This window comes from Macaca mulatta, chromosome 10, assembly GCF_049350105.2.
Source record: "Macaca mulatta isolate MMU2019108-1 chromosome 10, T2T-MMU8v2.0, whole genome shotgun sequence".
NCBI classification, from domain to species: domain Eukaryota; kingdom Metazoa; phylum Chordata; class Mammalia; order Primates; family Cercopithecidae; genus Macaca; species Macaca mulatta.
This window is the reverse complement of record NC_133415.1, coordinates 22195146-22211866: the sequence shown is the minus strand read 5'-3', so window position 1 is coordinate 22211866 and position 16721 is coordinate 22195146. Positions and strand designations below refer to the sequence as shown.

At 50.9% G+C, this 16721-nt stretch overlaps 1 protein-coding gene across 42 annotated transcripts in view; it reads right to left on the bottom strand.

Annotated features, from left to right (window-relative positions):
• Positions 1 to 16721, bottom strand: part of AP1B1 (adaptor related protein complex 1 subunit beta 1) — a 61983-nt gene that overhangs the window by 17498 nt on the left and 27764 nt on the right. For 34 of the 42 annotated variants that reach the window (XR_013399357.1, XR_013399358.1, XR_013399359.1 and 31 more), the window contains 8 exons: positions 15365 to 15500; positions 14275 to 14520; positions 11460 to 11650; positions 9759 to 9980; positions 6933 to 7053; positions 6081 to 6176; positions 4962 to 5077; positions 4135 to 4300 (listed from right to left, as the gene is read on the bottom strand). Coding sequence is in view for 37 of the 42 variants with exons in the window: in XM_077950124.1 (XP_077806250.1) it covers positions 4135 to 4300; positions 4962 to 5077; positions 6081 to 6176; positions 6933 to 7053; positions 9759 to 9980; positions 11460 to 11650; positions 14275 to 14520; positions 15365 to 15500 (1294 nt within the window). In the remaining 5 variants the exon portion in view is untranslated. Of the gene's footprint in view, positions 1 to 4134; positions 4301 to 4961; positions 5078 to 6080; positions 6177 to 6932; positions 7054 to 9758; positions 9981 to 11459; positions 11688 to 14254; positions 14521 to 15364; positions 15501 to 16721 lie in introns of all 42 variants that reach the window. The other 8 variants (XM_077950121.1, XM_077950122.1, XM_077950135.1 and 5 more) reach the window with 2 other exon arrangements.

The following is a 16721-nucleotide window of genomic DNA, read 5'->3' as shown; positions in this document are numbered from 1 at the left end:
TAGGCCTCCCAAGTAGCTGGGACCACAGGTGGGTGCCACTACACCCAGCTAATTTTTTTTATAGAGATGAGGTCTCACTATGTCGCCTAGCTTGGCCTCGAACTCCTGGATTCAAAAGATCCTCCTGCCTCGGCCTCCCGAAGTGCTGGGGTTACAGGAGTGAGCTGCTGCACCCAGTTAACAAGTTTTCTTTTTTTTCCTTTTTTCTGAGATGGAGCCTTGGTCTGTTGCCCAGGCTGGAGTGCAGTTGCATGATCTCGGCTCACTGCAACCTCCGCCTCCTGGGTTCAAGCGATTCTCCTGCCTCAGCCTCCTGAGTAGCTGGGATTACAGGCGCGCAGTATTTTAATAGAGATGGGGTTTCACTATCTTGGTCAGGCTGGTCTCGAACTCGAGACCTCAAGTGATCCACCCGCCTCGGCCTCCCAAAGTGCTGGGATTACAGGTGTAAACCACCGTGTCTGGCCCTAACAAGTATTCTTAAAACAGCTTTGAACTGTGTTGTGAACAAAAGATGCAAAGTGAACAGGCTACTGAATTACATCACACCCCCACAGCTACCATTAAACTGAGTGCTGGAGCGGGCACTTTACACACAATGTCCAGCAGTCTTTGCAATAACTGCACTGGAGACAAGGAAGTGGCTTTGCTGAGTTCACGTAACTGTGCGCCAGGCCACACCACAGGGAGGAGGCTGGATCTCACACTTCAGAGCTCTGTTTCTGTTCACACCACCAGACTCTTGGCTTACCTCTCCCTGTCCAGCTTCTCTCATCCTGGCTTTTTAGCAGGCTTAGCTGCAAAAGATTGACTCTATGACAGGGGCAGAAGCACACCCCTACAGCAGCGGTTCCCAGCCTTTGTGGCACCAGGGACCAGTTTTGTGGAAGACAATTTTTCCACACATGGGGTACGAGGGTGGGGGGATGGTTTTGGGATAAAATTGCTCCACCTCAGATCATCAGGCATTAGGTTCTAATAAGGAACGCACAACCTAGATCCTTCACCTGTGCAGTTCATAATAGGGTTTGCGCTCCTTTGAGAATCTGATGCCGACACTGATCTGACAGGAGGCGGAGCTGAGGCAGTAATGCTTGCTTGCCTGCCACTCATCTCCCGCTGTGCAGCCCAGTTCCTTACAGGCCATGGTAGTACCGGGTACTGCGCCGTGGCCCGGGGGGTTGGGGATCCCTGCCCTACAGGACATCCTCGCAGTGATCCCAGGCAGGACTTGCCTGCAGGAGCAGAATCCAGAATAGGCAGGCTTTGCTTCTGAGACACCGGGAAGAGGCTGGTATTGCAAGCAAAGGCAGTCTGGAAGCAGGTGGCGGTGGGGGGGTGACGGTGGGAATTAGTACTGTGATTCTGGGATGGACATCTGTTGTTTTTGCTCACCCAGCATCTATTCTGTCTTCTGGGAACAGAAACACTGGCTTTCCTTCAGAGCCTCACCCTTCTTTCTGTCCCTTTCAGTCCACACAGACTGGGATCAGTGCCTGAGAGACCTCGCCAACCAGAGTCACAGTGCCTGGCTCAGGATAATGCAAATAGGTCCTGGGACTTTTGCTGGAACTACTGAGGGAAGGGGAAAAATTCTTTCCATGGGGGTTATTGTGCCGTAAGGACATAGCCTGGAAGTGCTGACTCCTTACAGCTCCCACTCCTGGGAGCCTACCCACGGCAGAAGATAGCTCAATGCCACCATCCAAGCACCCTCAGCCAGGAGTCCCAGAAGGCAGCGTGCTACCCACACTTGCCGGCTACTGGAACCAGTTGCTCCCCTTTTTGGCCTGGACTAGTTTGCTTTTGAAACCAATTTGGCCCAAACCAACACTACCATGAATGAGTGTTTATTATGGGCTGGGCATGTGTTAAGGACATTATACCAAGCATCCTAATTTCACTTTTGTAGCAAGAGGATGAGGGAAGATCTAATGATTCTCATTTTACAAATGAAGAAACTGAGGCTCAGAGTTAAAGGGATAAGCATAAAGTTACTGAGCCAGGAAAGGGCAGAGGAGGGGTATGGACTCTGGGATCTCTCATTAAGTCCCACACTTGGACCCACGGGGTTACACTGCCCCAGTTGGGCAGCAAAAATTTCTGTGCTCACGAACAGACTAACACGGTTCCCAGTTAACTGAGAAAAGGGAATACAAATGACAAGGCAGACATTCAGGCTCATTCATAACAGAAATGCAAACAGAACTACAGTAAGGTACCCGTTAGCTATTGGACTGGCAAAAACAAAGCAGAGGTAAGAAGAGGGCAATCCCACCATCTGAGACAGGAGTATAAAAACCAGCACAACCTCCACAACAGAAATCTGACAATGGCTACCCAAATCTCAAACTCACATGCCCTTTTCTCTAAGCATCCTGCTGCTATGAATGTATCCTCCAGCTATGCGTGCAGATGTGCATTACACAGGTTATTCTCAACAGTACTGTTTTAATGAGCACAAGACTGGACACCTAAATACCCACCAGGAGAGGCTGGTTAAATAAAGCATAAATGAATGAGAGCACGGTCTTTGGAGGTATTGGTAACAGAAAAAGGCAAGGTGCTAAACAATTTGAATTTGCAGAGTACGCTACCAGCAGTGTTTAGAAATAAAAGAGTGGGCAATGTAGATACAGTTGATTCTCACTACTTGAGCAATCCATGTTTGGGAATCTGTCTACTTGTTAAAATTTACTTGTAGCCCCCAAACCAAGACTCGTGGCGCCTTTGCAGTCATTTGCAAATACATGCAGAACCGTGAAAACTTCGAGTTGCCCGACACACACATTCACAGCTGAGGTCAAATAAGGCAATGCTCTGCCTTCCTGTTTCAGCTCTCATCCTGTAAACAAGCATCCTTTCCACCACCTATTTAGTGCCATGTTTTTCATATTTTTGCGCTTTTTGTTGAGTTGCTTGTTTAAAATGCTCCCTAGCGCTGAAGTGCTTGCCTAGTGTCCCCAAGCACAGAAGGCTGTGATGAGCCTCAGAGAAAACACATGCGCTTGATAAGCTTCACTCAGGCATGAATTACAGTACCGATGGCCATGAGTTCAATGTCAATGAATTGACAATATATATTAACTAAGGTGTTTTTAAACAGAAACACACATTTTAAAAGGTTATTAACTGATCAGGTGACAAAAACGTTGTGTCTAGATGCTCACAGAAACCAAACACTGTATTTCTCTAGGAGCTATGGTTCACTACTTGCTAATTCAGTGTTTGCCATGACTATGGAACAGAAGCACCATGAAAAATAAGAATGAGTTGTATATATGTGTGTATGTCAGATGTGTGCATGTGTGTATAGGAAGGATGGGTGCATGTGTATGTGTCTGTGGGTCTACTGGTGTATTCCTAAATGATCTCCTGAAGTTTCCTAAAAAATCAAGAACAGAGGGCCGGGCGCGGTGGCTCACGCCTGTAATCCCAGTACTTTGGGAGGCGGAGGCAGAGGCGGAGGCGGGCAAATCACGAGGTCAAGAGATCGAGACCATCCTGGCGAACACGGTGAAACCCTGTCTATATAAAAATACAAAAAATTAGCCGGGTGTGGTGGCGGGTGCCTGTAGTCCCAGCTACTCGGGAGGCTGGGGCAGGAGAATGGCATGAACCCAGGAGGCGGAGCTGGCAGTGAGCTGAGATCACACCACTGCACTCCAGCCTGGGCAACAGAGCAAGACTTCGTCTTCATCTCAAAAAAAAAAGACATCAAGAACAGTGGTGACCTCTAGGAGAATTTGTGGCCTGCAAAGTGACGAAGAGGGAAACTTTTCACTATATATGCTTTTGTATCAATTTTAAACCAAGTCAACGTATTTCCTGTTAAAATATGAATATGAAATTAAAACAAAATGAAGAACTTGTGCCTGCCTTCTATCCACACCACCACAGACTGTCTCGTGCCTGCCTTCTATCCACACAACCACAGACTCTCATATGTCTCCCTGACTTGACTGTACTGCAGTGAGAAGGAAAAGGGGCGGTGTCCATTAAGCGCACATCACTCATCTGTCTTGTCAGTGCTACTGACGAGGTATTAGGAAGGGAGGGTTTCACGGCAGTGTGAGCCACAGTGGGGCTGAGCTACCAGTCATGACTCACACCCTGGCCGGCTCACTGGCTCACCTGGGTGCTCTCGTCATGAAAGCCCTCGAGGAAGCTCTCCAGCAGCTCGTCTGCGTTGTCGATCCGTTCTGCATACTCGCCTACAATCCAGATCATGGCAGCCCGGGCCTCAGGCTCATCCAGGGAGTCCAGGTTCTCACACAGTGTGGCAATCACACTCTCATACCTGGGAGACCAGGGCACAGTCGGTATGTGAGCCCTGAGGAACAGGCAACCCAGGGAAGCCAGGCAGGGGCCAGGAGGGAAGGGGGCCTGCCTCGTAAGACCCCAAGGTGGCAGGTAAAGGAGACGTGAGTTTCTTTTCTTTTTTCTTTTTTTTTTTTGAGACGTAGTTTCGCTCTGTTGCCCAGGCTGGAGTGCAGTGGCGCGATCTCAGCTCACTGAAACCTCTACCTCCCTGGTTCAAGCAATTCCCCTGCCTCAGCCTCCCAAGTAGCTTGGATTACAGGCGCACACCACCATGCCTTGCTAATTTTTTTGTATTTTTAGTAGAAACGGGGTTTCACCATGTTGGCCAGACTAGTCTCGAACTCCTGACCTCAGGCAATCCGCCTGCCAAAAGCCTCCCAAAGTGCTAGGATTACAGGCATAAGCCACCACACCTGGCCTGGGGATCTGAGTTTCATCTATCACATGTTAGCCCTTATTGTGGCCTGCAGAGCAGAGGAGGGGCAACGTGGACAAAACAAAAAACAAAGGGTTTCTTTTGAGAATGCTGCTTGTGACAGAGAAGTAAGGAAGAGGAGACTCCTCCTTCCTTTTCCGCCCCGACATCCCTGCCCCCAGGCAGAGCCAGATGCCCTCTCCCTAGGAGGGCAGGCACGCACTTGTTGGGGTACTTGCGGAAGATGTCCTTGATGACCACGATGGCCTCCTGGACCACGTAGTTGACCTTGGTCTGGATGAGGTCGAGCAGCGTGCTCACACAGCGCTCCGCAGATTGCTGCATGGGAAGAGGAGAGTGTGGATGAGGTTCCCGCACCCCATTTCCAATACAGCCTCTGATGTCCACACCTTGGCCAAGGGCTCCAAGTCACTCCTGGTGCACCTTCCTTGTCATAGCGGGAAAACAGGAGAACCCTCTCCCCAGGTAACAGGGGAGAACCAGTACCAAATCATGGCCCTAGGATGGCAGGGACATGTGGAATGAGACTGAGAAGCCAGAGGCAGAGCTCCTGAGAGCAAGGAGGGTCCTTGGAGCTCCTTTAGGCCAGGACCTGAGGGCAAGGTGACTACACCGCAGTAGAACCCCACCTCTCTTCTTACTTGTTTCAGGAAGGGGGCTCCTGTGACCAAAAACACTCACAGAACCTCTGATTGCTTCTGCCTTTACTTCCACACACTGCTGTCATGGCCTGCTCTGAGGGAGATTTCTCAGGACAGTATCACAGGCTGAGATCACAGCACACCTCAAAGGGATAGGCGGGGGGAGACCAGCTATCCTAGGACCCTCCAGTCACCAGTGGACCCATTTAAGGAGAATCTGGCTTAGTGGTCAAGGAACATCTCCACAGACAGAGAAAGGAAGGGGATAGATAAAATGCTAGGACGCAGGAGTCTAGAGTGGCCCTGCGTCGCGTGGACACAGAGGCACGTGGGCAGTTGAATGATGACAATATTTGCCAAAAAATGTCCTTGCCCCAGAGCTCTGTGAAGTGAATGCTAAGTCCACCAGTTTGTGGCTGCCCAGCATCTTAGCAAATGTTGCAGGAGAACCATGATTATGATGAGTTCATTTGATCTGCAGCAACTCGAAGGCCTAAAGGATACTACAGAGTGAGAAAGAACCCCACCAGATCTGCATAATGCTCGCCATGGGGGCTCCAGTGGTGAGCCTCAGGCCTTCCCAGACCACCAGCAAGCTGGTAGATTCTTGTATCAGACTGGTTTCCTGGTTTCAGCTCCTTTTCCCTTCTCCAGCCAAGGACAGAGTCCCAGGGCCTCACCTCCACCTTGATGGCACAGCGTCCAATGGCACGCACAGCCTTCCGTACAAAGTCCACATCCACTTCTGTTGCGTACTCTTTCAGTTCCGCCAACACCTGTGGCCCAAACAGAAAAGATGGGGTTGGGGGGACCTGATGGGGCAATCTGCTGGAACACTCCTGGGCAGCGAATATACACAGACTCCCTAGGAGAATGGGATTCTGCCTCCTACTCCAGGTGGAAGGCCCAAGGGAGAGAGCTGGCAGGTGCCTGAAAAGGAAAGCAGGCCTGGACAACCTTGTTTGGGGTTGATCTAGCTAACATATCCAATACCACTTTGTAAGGGATGACAGGTAATAACAGGAAGAAACATTCTTTAGTAACAAAAACATCAGTCCTTTTTTTTTGTTTTTTTGAGACGGAGTCTTGATGTGTCACCCAGGCTGGAGTGCAGTGGTGCCATCTCAGCTCACTGTAAGCTCCGCCTCCCGGGTTCACACCATTCTGCTGTCTCAGCCTCCCTAGCAGCTGGGACTACAGGCGCACACCGTCGCACCTGGCTAATTTTTTTGTATCTTTAATAGAGACAGGGTTTCACCATGTTAGCCAGGATGGTCTTGATCTCCTGACCTCATGATCCACCCACCTCGGCCTCCCAAAGTGCTGGTATTACAGGCGTGAGCCACCGCACCCGGCCTAAAAAAAACACCAGTTCTTTTACTTGCTTACGCAGCCCCATGTCCCATGCTAAACACTCTTCATGAGATAAACTGTTAATGGTAAGACTGGTCAGCTGGGCCAGAGCCCACAGTCTGGTGGTGGTGAAACGGTCCCACACCAAGCCCATGCCCTGACCATTACACTCTGCTGACCTGGGCGATGTTGGCCTGGGAGGCCAGGCGGATCATGATGTCCAGCTTCTCCAGTTTCACGTAGATAGGGTCATTGTACTTCACGAAGAACACCTTCATCTCGTGCTTCAGGATCTCAGGCCTGATGGTGGGGCAGGATGCCCGGAGAGCAAAAAAGAAGGCTTAAGCCTCATGAGAAAAGGCCCTCCACATTTGCTGGGACATTTCTGAGGTCTGAGGTGGAGCCTGATGTTTTTGAAGGCAGAGTCACTGCCATGACTGCAAGCTCCTGGACAGAGGGCCCAGCAACCGGCCTGAGCAAGGCTCTGACTGCTCCCGTGTGCCTGAGCACATCATTGGAAGGCAGAGGGAGCGCAGTGAGAGACGGCTCACTCTCCAGAGGCAGCAGGCCTCACAGGAAAGGCTTGCAAATCAGAATAGATCTCAGTCCCAGTCCCAGCCTGTGACCTCAGGACTGTTTCCTCACCCACGAAATGGGAATGATGCTGTACAGAAACATGTTACCACCGCAGGTCTGGGACTGCTAGCCTCAGAAGGCCGGGCACATGGCAACTTGGATTTTGGAAGAGTTCTCACTGTTCCTTAAATGAGAAAGTTATTTAACTGTGCCTAGATCATTGTACAAAGAATACAGTTGATGCTGAACATATGCTTCCCTCCTGGGAGTCTGGAATTTGTGTAGGTGCCCCCAATAACAAGCCTGGGTGCCGAGTCTCAAACAGGCTTTCCTGGGCAGAAACATTACACAAGTTGCCGCATTTTGTTGGGGGAGGAGTGTGCTCTGTGTGACTCCCCATGGGAAGGAGGAGGTACCAAAAAGCCTCTCATGGAATCCTCCAGACTGTCCTTCTTCCCTATGACCCAGCCGGGCAGCCCTGCTCTGCTGCTGACAGATCTTTGCTGTGGGTATAGCTATCTGCTGGGTCCTGAGTGGGCGTGGCAGCTCGTGCCTGACATCCCGGCACTTTGGGAGGTTGAAGCAGGAGGATTGCTTGAGCCCAAGAGTTTAAGACCAGCCTCGGAAACACAGTGAGACCCTGTCTCAAAAAGAAAAAATATATTTAAAAAATATATGCTGAGTACTGTGAGTAGTGCTAGTGAATCCCGAGCATGAGGGTGGTCTTGGGACTCTGACACCAACACCGACCTAATCGGCCTGCTGTGAGAGTGAGACGAGAAGCATCTAGCATGATCGATGCCTGCCTCAGAGAAGGCATCGGTAGGCAGGAGCTGTCACTAGCTGAGCCCTTTCACATGTGTCATTGTTCCTTCCTCAAAGGCAACATCCTTCTGCCTTCCGCCAGTATCACCCACCACATTCTTCCTGAACAAGGAAACTTCAGAGAGGGTGAGAGGCTGGCACTAGGTCACATGGCTAATGTCAGTAAGGACGGGGCTGGGGCAAGAATCACCTACCTCTGACTCCTACTCCTATGCCCTTCCAGAACAGAAAAGAGGAAAGAAAAGGTACAAGGACAGATGGTAAGGAAGGGAGAAGACAGGACAGAGAGAAAGGAGAAAACTGGGTACTCCATGCTGCTGTGCACACTGTAGGGAGGTCCTGGCCAAGCAAGGAGCCTTTGTCATGCCCCATGGGAGAGGCAAGACCCCGAGCTGGGTAGCAGGAAGATGATTTCTGCAATTAGGACTTGGCAAAAGCTGCCCAGTCACATCTCAGGACGAGGGCAGGGCATGTCTCAGTGACGTGGACAACTTCTTTTTTTTGTTGTTGTTGTTTTCAGACATAGTCTAGCTCTGTCATCCAGGCTGGAGTGCAGTGGTAGAATCTTGGCTGCAACCTCCGCCTCCCAGGTTCACATGATTCTCCTGCCTCAGCCTCCTGAGTAGCTGGGACTACAGGCATGCGCCACCACGCCCGGCTAATTTTTGTATTTTTAGTAGAGATGGGGTTTCACCATGTTGGTCAGGCTGGTCTTGAACTCCTGACCTCGTGATCCGCCACCTCGGCCTCCCAAAGTGCTGGGATTACAGGCGTGAGCTGATCTGCTCTACTAGTCACTATGTCACATTAAATCCGGGCCTCCAGGGCACTGGTGTATAAAGACCCACACTACAACCAGGAAGCCCTAGTTTCATCCCTTGGTTTAGGAACTCAGAAGGCTTTCCCATATTTACCTCCCTAATCTCCCAATTCAACCAATATCTCTGGGTCCCCCCGGAGCACTGCTCAGTGGTTTTTCTGCTCTCGCCTACCCCCCACTACCAGACCGTGTGCCCTGGGAGCAGCAGCTCACTGCTCAGCCATTCTCACAAGCGGGAAGCGGGTAGCACAGCATTAGGAGTGAGTCCGATGTACCCCTTCCCCAGGCCTCGAGGCTCCAACCTCAGAGAGTTTGACTAGAGCTACGGACTCTGTCCCCCGAAGAAATGCGCAGATACACAAAATCTGACAGCCCATTTCAGGACAGCTCTGTGGACTATGAAGACAATATCTAGTTTAATCACCAATTTAGTCTTTATACAGCCTGCTTCCCAGTTAGGTTAAGCCAGGGCCTCTCAACCTCAGCACTGCTGACATTTCGGGCTGCACAGTTACTGTGAGGGGCTATTCTCTGCACTGCAGGATGCTGACCAGCATTCCTAGCCTCTGCCCACTAGATGCCAGGAGCATGCCCCCCTCAGCTGTGAAAACCAAAGTATCTCCAGATACCACCAAATATCCCTCAGGGGGCAAAGTTGCCCCTTTGGTTAAGCTATTTGAGACTTCCTGCAGGTGACAGGTCAGTTTCCTTTGAGAGCCCCCATCCCCAGCAGAAGAGGCTCCCCGAGGGGTACGCATGGACGTGTGTGTGGTGACCTCAGTACCTTTTCTGCACGATGAGATTGATGTTGCGCAGGGCCACGTACTGTAGCTCTGGCTCAGCTGACAGCAGTGTGACCAGGGGTGGGGCCAGCTTCTTGAGCAGCGTGCCGTAGTAGTCCAGGTCCTTAGACAACATCTCCATGAACTTCATCAGCACCTTCACAGCAGAGAGCACCACAGCAGAGTTGGCGTGGGAGAGCCTGGGGGTGACCCGTTCACAGATGCTGGGATCCGTCCATTCCAATGGGGCAAACAGGAAAGACAAAGGGAAACATCCTGTTTTTAGTTACCAAAATAGCATGTACAGGCCAGGCGCAATAGTTCAAGTCCTGTAATCCCAGCACTTTGGGAGGTCAAGGCGGGTGGATCACTTGAGGTCAGGAGTTTGAGACAAGCCTGACCAACATGGTAAAACTGTCTCTACCAAAAAATACAAAAATTAGCTGGGCATGGTGGTGAGCACCTGTAGTCCCAGCTACTCGTGCGGTTGAGACATTAGGATCACTTGAACCCAGGAGGTAGAGGTTGCAGTGAGCCGAGATTGCGCCATTGCACTCCAGCTTGGGCAACAGAGTGAGACCCTGTCTCAAAAAAAAAAAAAAAAAAAAAAAAAAAAAGCATGTCTAGCCTGGGCAAAATCATGAGACCCTTCTCTACTAAGAATAATTTTACACATTAGCTGAGTATGGTGGTGCATGCCTGTAGTCCTAGCTACTTGGGAGGCTGAGGCAGGAGGACTGCTTTGAGCCCAGGAGTTTGAGGCTGCAGTGAGCTGTGACTGTGCCACTGCACTCCGGCCTGGGTGACAGAGCGAGACCCTGCCACAAACAGACAAACATGTTTTTTGTAGAAGAAAGATCTAAATCCTGGTTCTGCTGCCTGCTAACTCCCAGCAGGTTGAAATCACTCTGCACCTCAGTTTCCTCATCTATAGAATCAAGATGATGCTGCCTACTTCACAGGGTTGCTGGGGGCTCAACTGACATAATGCATATAAAGAACAAGGCCGGGCGAGGCTGAGGTGGGTGGATTGCTTGAGCCCAGGAGTTTGAGACCAGTCTGGGCAACACGGTGGAAACCTGTCTCTACAAAAAAAAAATATAAAAATTAGTTGGGCACATTGGCATGCGTCTGTAGTCCCAGGTACCTGGGAGAATCGATTGAGTCCCGGAGGTTGGGGCTGCAGCTCCAGCCTGGGGGACAGAAACCCTGCCTCAAACAAACAAACAAACAAACAAAAAAGAACAAGCACAGTACTGGCACATAGTACATACTGTATAGATGGCAATTCCTCACTTCCTCCGACTTGGAGGGTATCTTGTGGTTAAGACCATGAGTCAGGTGAGCCCCAGCTGGGGGATCAGCTGGGGGACCTGCCAAACACCCAGTGAGAATTCAATGGGCAGTGGCTCTGGCACTACCCATCTACTGAACTCAACAGAGGTGCCCTGGGCTTCTGCGAGCTCCCAGGCCAGGCCAGGCCTATGCCCACAGCAGGCACCGAGCTGACTGCCCAAGGCAGCTCTCCTGCCTGCCTGGCTCTGGAGAGGTAGGAAGCAGGCAGGCCTCCCTTTAGGTGTGTCTGAGGGTAGGTTGTGGGGCAAGGCACTAGAAAGGGGCCCACTAAGGCCCAAGGCCTCATTGGAGCCCCTGAGGACCAGGGTCCTCAGGCTGGGCTGGCAAGCAAGGGGCAGCCCACTCACCTCTGGGCCTCGCGGTCGTCCTTAGGTGTATAGTTGGCCAAGCAGTCCAGGATGAAGATCTGGCCCCACTCGGTGCACTCGTTCAGGGCTGTCAGCAGCTTGTTGATGGACTGTGGGTTCAGATCGAGCAGGTTGCTGCTGGGGTGAGACTCGGCGATTTCTGAGAGCGCTGCCACCGCGTTGGCCACCACCTGGTTGAGAGGGTAGAAGGGGCAGAGGCTGGGGGTGCTGCTCACAGGCCACGGGGCGGTGGGCTAATGATGCTGGCTGGTCAGAGGTCAAATATCCTGAAAGGAATATGACCCAATGGGCAGGGTCTGGAGCTGCAACGAGACCCACTCCAAGCACTCACCCTGCTGACTCCTCTGCAAACTGGAACAAAACCAAGTATGCCTGCCATTTAGAAAAACAAGAAAGACCTGGGTCCAAGTGCCTAGCCATAGAAAGCATTCCCAGCTTTTTTTTTTTTTTTTTTTTTTAATTTATTTATTATTATTATACTTTAAGTTGTAGGGTACATGTGCATAACGTGCAGGTTTGTTACATATGTATACTTGTGCCTTGTTGGTGTGCTGCACCCATCAACTCGTCATTTACATCAGGTATAACTCCCAATGCAATCCCTCCCCCCTCCCCCCTCCCCCCTCCCCCCTCCCCATGATAGGCCCCGGTGTGTGATGTTCCCCTTCCTGAGTCCAAGTGATCTCATTGTTCAGTTCCCACCTATGAGTGAGAACATGCGGTGTTTGGTTTTCTGTTCTTGTGATAGTTTGCTAAGAATGATGGTTTCCAGCTGCATCCATGTCCCTACAAAGGACACAAACTCATCCTTTTTTATGGCTGCATAGTATTCCATGGTGTATATGTGCCACATTTTCTTAATCCAATCTGTCACTGATGGACATTTGGCATTCCCAGCTTCTTAACACAGCAGCCCCTGTCTACCAGCAACAGCAGCTCACTTCAATGCTTGTCAGCTGTGCTTCTCAGAGCTAGGGGATTCCTGCCGATCTCCTTGAGGCTACTGGGAGTGGATGGGGGTTGGAAAAGAGGAGCTTGCCAGGTGAAGCTCCAGGCCCTCAATCCATTTCCACTACAGCAGGTGTTTTGGTTTTTTGCTTGTTTGTTTGTTTTTGAGACAGAGTCGTGCTCTGTCACCCAGGTTGGAGTGTAGTGGTGTGATCTCAGCTCACTGGAACCTCCACCTCTTGGGTTCAAGTGTTTCTCATGCCTCAATCTCCCGAGTAGCTGGGATTGATTACAGGCATGCACCACTACACCCGGCTAATTTTTGTATTTTTAGTAGAGATGGGGTTTCACTATGTTGGCCAGGCTGGTCTCAGAGTCCTGACCTCAGGTGATCCTCCCGCCTCAGCTTCCCAAAGTGCTAGGATTACAGGTGTGAGCCACTGCACATAGCCTGTTTTTGTTGCTGTTGTTGTTTTGATATGGAGTCTCGCTGTGTTGCCCAGTCTGGAGTGCAGTGGTGCATCTTAGCTTACTGCAACATCTGCCTCCCGGGCTCAAGCAATCCTCCTGCCTCAGCCTCCTGAGTAGCTGGGATTACAGGCACGCACCACCATGTGCAGCTAATTTTTGTATTTTTAGTAGGGATGGGGTTTCGCCATGTTGGCCAGGCTGGTCTTGAATTCCTGACCTCAGGTGATCCATCCCCCTCAGCCTCCCAAAGTGCTGGGATTACAGGCATGTAATCCTGTATGAGTCACTGCACCTGGTTTCAGGCAGCTGTTTTCGTTTTTTTTTTTTTTTTTTTTTTTTTTTTTTTTTTTTTTTGAGATGTAGTCTAGCTCTGTCACCAGGCTGGAATACAGTGGTGCAATCTTGGCTCACTGCAACCTCTGACTCCCCGGGTTAAAGTTATTCTCCTGCTTCAGCCTCCCGAGTAGCTGGGATTACAGGCACATGCCACCACACCCAGCTAATTTTCGTATTTTGAGTAGAGACGGGGTTTCACCATGTTGGCCAGGATAGTCTCAATCTCCTGACCTTGTGATCCACCTGCCTCAGCCTCCCAAAGTGCTGGGATTATAGGTGTGAGCCACCACGCCCAGCCCAGGCAGCTGTTTTTAAGTGTGTTCTGCATTGTTTCCAACTTTTCTCTGTGAACCATCCAGTGCTCCAGTGCCCATCCCTGCACTGGCTGCTCAGTACTATGTATGGCAGTTGCTCAGTGTTTCTGCTCAGACTGGGGGATAGCGGGGTTTGTGCATTCATTTTAAACATTCATTTTAAACGGGCCCTGCCAAACTGCCCTCCAAACTGCTGCCACCATCATGGGTAAGGAGACTGTGGAGTTCCGCATCCAGCTACATCCTGACATCCTATCTTCCAGGCTATGCTACTTCCAGGGTGACCCTCTACAACCCAGCAAAGATGGGGCAAGGGAAAAGCACCACACATGCAGCATATGTCTTGGTGAGAAGACAGCAACAATAACAGTGACTAGAAGGGGAAGGAGGGCACTAGTATTGATTGCACACCGTGTACCAGGCCATCCCAGGCCCGTCACCTTCACAGCACTCCTGCCAGCCATGTAGAATTAGATCCATCTCACTGATGAAGAAAAGAGAGCCCAGGCAGCTTGCCCCAGGTTGCGCAGCTAGTCAGAGGGTGAGGAGAAGGGAATCCAGGTCTAGCTCCCTCCAAAGAGGGTGCCTGAACCACCACAAGGCACAAGAACAACTGGCACCCCCAGCCAGGCTCTGACCAGGTACTCGGGACTGCCTGGTGACGCGTCAAGCCAATGTCTTCCCAAGCAACCCAGGAGGTAGTACGGTGGGTGGCAGTGGCTTACCATGGGGTTAGAGTCAGAGATGAGGTCTTTAAGGGTGTCCAGGAAGCCCTGGTCCTCCACTAGCTGGGCGTTGATGTCGTGGAGCTTGGCCACGCACACAGCTGCTGTCTTGCGCACATACGGATCCTCATCCTTCAGGCACTTCCGGAGTGGCTCACATAGGTACTCTGTGATCTTGTCAACGCGGATGCAGCCCATGGTCCGCACTGCCAGGGCTCGGATGAGGGGGTTGGGGTCCTCACAGTCCTGAGGGGAACCAGCCATTGGCCAGGGCAGGGGTGGGATGAGCCATCTGTGGGCTTCATATTCTCCCTGGCCTACAGCTCTGAGCCCTGCTAGGCTGAGCAACATCAGATGGCTGCTATGGATCTCCACCAACTACAGCCAACAGCAGCAAAAGTAAATGCTATGTAACTGGCACCCATGCCAGCTCTGCACACCATCTCCTCTTATCCTCACAGTAGAAATACAATACTGGTCTCATTTTATAGATGATGAAACTGAGGCTCTCAGGAAGGCTGAGAGCTCATCTGAAGCCACAGAGCAGAGCTGTGATTCAAGTCCACATCCACCTAGCATCACAGCCCTTGGCCTTTCCACTGGGCCACAGAAGCCTCATTTCCCATATCTGAGCACGGTCAGGAGAGCTAAGGTTCTAAAGGTACACAAATTCACAGGTACTAAACATTAGGAGAAAATAAAATTAAAATATAGGTGCACAGAGCTGACAATTTAATCTGAAGGACAGAAAATGGAGAAAGCAGCAGTCTAGAAGGGGAACAGAGAAGCTCTCGGACACCTGCTGATTCCTGCCCTGGCAAAGCATGCAGGGCAAGGCCCAATCAGGGTGGGGAGGGGACAAACAGGCCTGGCAGGACCTCACACAGGAGAGTTAGGCAGGGTCCTTAGCGTTTGATTTTCTGGAGAGTGGGAGCCCTCTGCTGGAGGAAGAGGCCTGCAGGCTGGGCGGGCACGGGCAGTCTGAAGGTCTGGACTCCATCCAGTGCCACAGGGTCCCACCCCAAAGAGACTGAGTGGAGACAGAGCCTTAAGCACCCCATGTCCCCATGCCCACCAAGCTCCTGCTCACCTTCACAAAGGTGTTGACGGCCATAATGGCCATGTCAGGCTGACTCTTGGCGTAATTCATCAGGTAGAGGTATACCAGCTTCTTCAGCTCCAGGTTGTCGGTCTGCATGCAGTTGACCACATCGGGGAAGAGGGCACTGGAAGGTCAAAATGGTGTCAGCATGGGAAAGGCTGAAGAAGGGAAGAGGAAGATTTTCAGGCTGCTAACTAGTGGGTGAGAGGACAGTGGGTAGGAGAGAATGGAGAGACACACTGGACTTCCTGGTAAAAGGGAGGGTTTCAGCTGTGCTGTTAACAATCAACACCTATTGATAGAAAGGGAATCCCAAAGGGTAATTTTAAAAGCAGAAAAGTCCTTGGTTCTTTTCACACAGTTCAAACATGAGTTCTGGAGCCCGTCAAACCCACCACTGCCTCTTGATAGCTATATGACGTTGGAGACATTCCTTTGTCACCTGCCCTCTTGCCCTGAGTCTCAATTTCCTAACTTGCAAGAATGGTGCAACAGAAACTCACTTCACAGAGCCTTTATGATAACTGAGTGAGACAACATACTTAGGTATCTGGTCCTTGATATCTAGGAGGTACTGAGTAAATGCAAATGATTTTTTCTCCCTCTCTGATACTTAACGTGGCCGCTTACCTTGGGCTGCTGGTTCTGGAGGGTCGCAGGGAAGCAGGATGGTTCACGCTGCTTTCACCACAAGCTCTGGCACCCAGTAAGAACCAGCACGGCATGCATGGAGCACACACCATACACCAGGCTTGGTGCTAAGAACCTTACATACTTGATCTCATTTAACTGCCCTTAGAAGTCAGGGGATGATCCCCATTTCACAGAATACTGAGGTTCATAAATGTCAAATAACCTGCCTGGAGGAGCCAGGTCCGAGAACAAGGTCCGTGTTCATAACCACGTGGTACCCGTGGTCCCAGAGTTACAGGCCTTCTTCAGATGTGAAATTTGGTTAGAGATCAATTTTCTGTCTCTGGAACGATCATATCCCCTCCTCTCAATTCTTACGTGTTTATAGGAAAGGACATGTCAACATAGAGAATTATGAGGTCAAAGTGAACTTCCTGAGCCCCGACAGGCAGGAGTCCTGCCAAAGCCAAAATGTATCACCTTGGAAGATGATGCACGAGGAAGAATGGGGAGGAGGGAGAAGGAAAAACCGCTGATGAGGCTGACTCGCCTGTCATATCAGCAAAGCCAGCTCTTTTGAGATGGAAGAACAAAGATGTTTCTCCTCTGTGAGGAGGTGATAATGGTGTTCTGGGTGAAGGACAGCAGCTTTGTCCTGGAAGGAATCTGACTTGGAAGGAGGCCCAGTTGTCCAGCAGGCGCCTGCTCCCTT